At 44.2% G+C, this 5,192-nt stretch overlaps 1 protein-coding gene across 2 annotated transcripts; it reads right to left on the bottom strand.

The window, feature by feature from the left end:
- Nucleotides 1-630: 630 nt before the first annotated feature.
- Nucleotides 631-4,883, bottom strand: NANOG (Nanog homeobox). 2 transcript variants are annotated; one of them, XM_026501594.2, is made up of 4 exons: nucleotides 4,733-4,883; nucleotides 2,399-2,664; nucleotides 1,212-1,298; nucleotides 631-1,026 (listed from the first exon to the last, which is right to left on the bottom strand). In XM_026501594.2, the coding sequence occupies exons 1-4, from the start codon at nucleotides 4,881-4,883 to the stop codon at nucleotides 631-633; spliced, it is 900 nt and encodes a 299-aa protein (XP_026357379.2). The 2 variants fall into 2 exon arrangements, with proteins under 2 accessions (XP_026357379.2, XP_026357378.2); XM_026501593.2 differs by having other exon boundaries at nucleotides 631-1,074.
- Nucleotides 4,884-5,192: the final 309 nt, after the last annotated feature.

The raw sequence follows: 5,192 nt of genomic DNA on the forward strand, positions 1-5,192 counted from the left end.
GGCTATGAAGACCCATGTGGAGTCCAGTTTCTAATCACGGATCCGCTGAACTACTGGTGAAATCAGGATCGAGACAACAAAGGGTAAAGTGGGTATTTATTTGTACTTAAACCTATAAACCAACCAGCCAAACTGGTACTAGTATGACACATTAAAATACAAAACATCTTTCCACAAATACTAGAATAATGAACAAATTAACAGTTCTAGGAAAACATCACATGGGACAGAGGAAATCAATGAAGCATGTTATAGCTTAACCCTTCACCGTTAACAATTGAGGTTATTCACAAGCAAAGCCTCACAATCTCAGAAAATACAAATTCTCCTTCATCACACATCTTTGTATCTTTACTTCCTATTCTTGAGGTTAGGTTCTAGAGCCTGAAGATACCCAAATTAGTATTGTATCTAGTTATCTATAGCCAGAAACGCCTTTTATCATGTTGTCCATAGCAGCCAATGCTACTGAAACCTCTCTGACTCCAATCATACCCCCTTCTACCCCCTCAATGGATACAGTAAGAATAATGGGAAACAATATCGAGGCAGAGTCACAGAACCCTAAAAGACGAAGCCTATGAGAAGTCATAGCCACCGCCCAAACCGAGATCGATAACATACTCATCGTTACACATCTTCAGGCTGTATGTTCACAGAGTAATTTGGGAATAAATCCATTATTTGCTGGGTACTAAAATACTTAGCGGATTGCTGTATTACACTATGGCTTTCCCCAGAAGTTTCTAAGATGGACTCCAAATCGCTGACAGAATTCTGCTGGAACTGGATCTGGGGCTGCAGGGATTCCTCCCCACAGCTGTGGAGCTGGCTGTTACAGGGTTGGCTATTCCAGGCTTGGGGGCACCAGGTCTGACTGGTCCAGGAATGGTTGCTCCAAGCCTGGCCGTTCCAGGAATGGTTGCTCCAAGCCTGGCCGTTCCAGGAATGGTTGCTCCAAGATTGGCTGTTCCAGGTCTGGTTGCTCCATATTGGAAGGTTTCCGGAAGTGTTCATCAGGTACCCCTGGTGGTAGGAATAGAAGCCTGGGTATTCCGCGGTTGCTGTGCTGTTCTGAAAGGGAATGGCAGATTAACGGAAAAGCTCAGAGGAAGATCGGAATTGTCCATGGTTAGGGTTGTATGGTTTAGCCATGACAAAAACTAAGACATCAGTGAAAAGAAAGCGGAAGAATAAAAGCTTCCCATCACCTGAGTCACACTCTTGCTCTCCTTTGGCCAATGGTTTTTCTGCCACCTCTTACATTTCATTCTCTGGTTCTGGAACCACGTCTTAACCTACAAGAAAAAAGTTGACAGGCAAACGTAAAATACCAGTAATGTAGATATACTAGGGATCAAAGAATATTAAACGTTTTTTTCCCCCTGACAGGTACAACTATCTATAGCTCAGGGACAAGATGGAAACTTCTGGAGTCCTTTCTGCAATCTGGAAACAATGTTCTATTTCCTAATGTCAAAGCCCCAAGTTAGCTGGCTGCTTTAATAAAGCTAACCAGTTACAGAAAACACACTACCTATCTACTCACCAGAAAGTTCACATTCAGATGTCTACCCACCCCCTTTTCATAGTTGAGCCATGCCACTAGTCACAGTTAAAAAGGTACTTGGCAGGAAACACCCTCCCCCCATAAACAAACTTCCATTTACTAGGATAATGGTGGTAATAGCACTAGAACAACTATTTAGAAATTATCAAGTTATATAACAGCACACAAGAAACATCAATTTCCAGACGATTTATAAATTATAATTAGAAAATGAGATTAAGGAGGACCAGAAGTATGTACGTACAGGTGTACACACCCATAAATGGAGGGCTTTCTCCAAGTAGGGCACCAGTGATAGAAAACCATAAAATAACTGAGTAATAGGCAAGAATATGAAACCTGATTAACCTCATTACTAATCAAATGCACACAGACAAGCAAAGATTCCATTTTTTATCTTAATGAAAAGCAGTGCCGGTTAAGGACTCTCATAGCCTGGGAGATGGGAATATACAGAACTCCTTTATGAAGGAGAAATCTGGAATATTTTTATAGTTTTGAAGGGGTTAAATAAATGGCATATTAAAGAGAACATTTAAAGATGGTCATGTGGGGGCGCGTGGGTGGCTCAGCTGGTGAAGTGTCTGCCTTCGGCTCAGGTCATATCTCAGGGGCCTGGGATCGAGCCTGCTTCTCCCTCTCCCTGTCAAATAAATAAAAATCTTAAAAAAAAAAAAAAAAAGATGGTCATGAAATGTTACAAAGATCCCACTTGCATATTAAAATCATTTGTAGGGGTACACACACAGAGCACACAGATGTTAGTTAATGCTCTTCTGCAAATGAGCCCTTTTATTTCTCACTGCAAGGACAACAAAACACACCCACCTGCTTATAGCTAAGATTCAGAATGTTGGAAAGTTCTTGCATCTGCTGGAGACTGAGGTATTTCTGCCTCTGAAATCGATCATTGAGGACATAGAGCTGCGTCTGAGAGAACACGGTCCTGATCTTCTGTTTCTTGCCCTGGGCGGTGTCTTCCTTCCTCATGGTTCTCTCTTCTACGGAAGTGGGGGGCAGTTTTCCCCGGGGGCTGGTGGAGGAATCGGGGCTGTCCTGAACAAGCAGATCCATGGAGGAAGGAGGAGGGGAGACTGTTGGGAATAAAACAACACTTTTCCCTAAAACTTTGCAAATACTAAATCATATTTGCAAACGTACTGTTTTCAAAGCATTTTTAAAGTCTCCACCACCTCAGAATTAGGTAGTAAGTAAAAACTCTCAGGTGACCCTGAACATTCTGCTAATCTTTATATATGATGCCAGTCCATTTAAGTGTCACCATTTCACATCCAAAGGATATGGCCAATAGCTTACCTGCTGGGAAGCAGAGTAGGACGCAAACCTTTTTTTTTTTTTAAAGGATTTTATTTTAAGTAATCTTTACGTAGACCCAACATGGGGCTCGAACTTAAAAGAACTGAGATCAAGAGCCACATGTTCCACCAACTGAGCCGGCCAGGCACCCCTCGACCCTCTCTGACAAAAGCTTTTTACTGCAAATTGGTGCTTAAGAGCCCACACTGCGGCTGCTCAGAAAGGTGGGAAGGATCACTGGACCCCCTTTTGTAAAATTAATCATCACCTACATCAGATTCTGGGGACTGTTTAAAATCCAGTTTACTACTGCGCAGTTCCAAATACCAGGACTGGCAGGAACTGGGAATTGTGATAGGCTGCTGTGTCACTACACTCTTTACTAGCTCTGGGTCCGCATTTCCAAACTCATTTCTCTCCCTCACCGAGTTCCTTCGCTGATGAAAGCGAAGTAACAGAGAGAGGTGTCTAGCACAGGCACCTGCTGTATGCTGGCTTTCCACCTAAAAATTAATTGCCTACATTTGGTAGCCACTTAAAACTCTTAATCGCACTGAGGTGTTTATTTCCCGTGCTCAACTTCAGCTCTCTCCTAAGTCGGGGAAGAAGGAGACAGCCTTTACGGGGCAAAAATTCACTATCTTATGCTTGTTAAGTAGACCTAAAGGAAAGAAAGCAGGGCTGAACCAAAGACTACAGTGGGGCATCTCCTAAAAATTCTCTCTACAAACCTGCACTTGGCTTGCTAAGGAGGGCGTGCCCACTTGCTTATTCCTACCCGCTCCCACCCAAGCTGTTTCTCACGACCCAGCGCTGTATTTCCAACGTTTGAAATTATGAAAGAACATCAATATGAAGTTTAGGAAAACAGGGTAACATTAAAATCTAACATTCCAACTTAGTAGTTGCTTGCTTACTCCTGCCCCACAGCTTAGTTTGAGGGGTAATCATCACGTAAGTAATTTTTTTTAAGTCATTATCTTTACCATAAATCTTTAAAAAAATGTTATTTTTACCACAAATCTTAAAAAATGGTAAAAGTTTACATTTTCATTTTTAACAACTACTGCCCAGTTGATTTACAAGAAAGTACTGCCTTTACAGTGTCCTGGGCACCCCCCCCCCCCCCCCCCCCCGGCTGTGGTTAACCATTTAGAAGCCAAACTGGGTTTCCAATTTGGGCTCTAGCCACTTTGTCAGTAGATTAAACCTTCTGGAATTATCTACCATAAAATGGGATGAACATTTCCCCCGGGAGGTAGGAGACTTGGGCATAGCAGGCTCCCAGAACCTCAGAACTGCCCCAGTTAACACCCACAGAGCCAAGGAGTGGGAGAAGAGCCGATTACGACTCTTGTAGAAGGGCAAAACATTTCATTGACGTGAGATTCGTAATTAGCCATGCCATTTCTGGCACTCCGTGAAAGACAAATCAAAAAGGGGGACGCTCGCCGTATCCCCCACCCCCCGCTGTGATGCTAGGTTTTTAGCTCAGCAGTAACACCGTTACCGCGTGCTCACACCGCGTTACGATTTAGACATCAGCTCATTTATCACAACACATCTGCGTTTCCACTGTGCCTATGCAGGTAACCCCTCAAATATCCAGTCAACAGTCGAAATGCCGGAGTCCTGGGGCCCTCGTCTCTTGACTGACACCTGGAACAGGTGAAAGGGCACCCGCCACCAAGTTACAAGTGAGACAGGTGCCGAGAGGATTAACTGAGGACACCTGCTTACATTAATAGACTATAATTGATCACGAGGAAACGAAGAACCCTTACCCTCCTCTCCTTTCACCTTCCCTTAAGGAAATCAGCTTTTCGAGGATTACTTTTCCCGTACCTGTCTCCGTGTGGGGTGTCTCAGCAGGTGACATTTGCAGGGACGCGTAATTTTCTTCAGGCCCGTAAACCTCAGGCATTGGATTAGAGTCCCTAGAACTGGGTGCTTCAGGGCCAGGCGGGCATTGGGGCGGAGCCGGATCCACACTCATGTTGGTGAGTTGACGGTAGAGGGAAAAAAAAGAAGAGCGAGACGGTAAGAAAGGCCCAGGCTTATGGATCTAAGTGGAAGAGTTGAGAGAAAAAGGAAGATGTCCAGACGTAGTGTATGAGAAAGACAGGATGAAGTGGACCACCAAGGAAAGAGGAAGAGTCAACCACCCCAATGAGGCCAAAGGTGAAAATTTTGCAGGCTCTAGATTTATAAGGAAGGCTCGACCATCCTTAGATCCGCCCCTCCTGGCAGCCCCACGCCCACACACACCCTTGCGAATTCTCAGTTAATCCTGTCTGCCAGTCTC

This window comes from Ursus arctos, unplaced genomic scaffold (genome assembly GCF_023065955.2).
Source record: "Ursus arctos isolate Adak ecotype North America unplaced genomic scaffold, UrsArc2.0 scaffold_26, whole genome shotgun sequence".
NCBI classification, from domain to species: Eukaryota; Metazoa; Chordata; class Mammalia; order Carnivora; family Ursidae; genus Ursus; species Ursus arctos.

What these genes read in the sequence shown, in the direction of transcription:
- NANOG (XM_026501593.2), bottom strand. Translation starts at nt 4,883, where the DNA reads ATGAGTGTGGATCCGGCTCCGCCCCAATGCCCGCCTGGCCCTGAAGCA. An exon ending in TGAATCTTAGCTATAAGCAG is followed by an intron (nt 1,299 to 2,398) that starts GTGGGTGTGTTT and finishes TTTTTCTTGTAG; the next exon opens with GTTAAGACGTGGTTCCAGAA. An exon ending in AGAGCAAGAGTGTGACTCAG is followed by an intron (nt 1,075 to 1,211) that starts GTGATGGGAAGC and finishes ATTCCCTTTCAG; the next exon opens with AACAGCACAGCAACCGCGGA.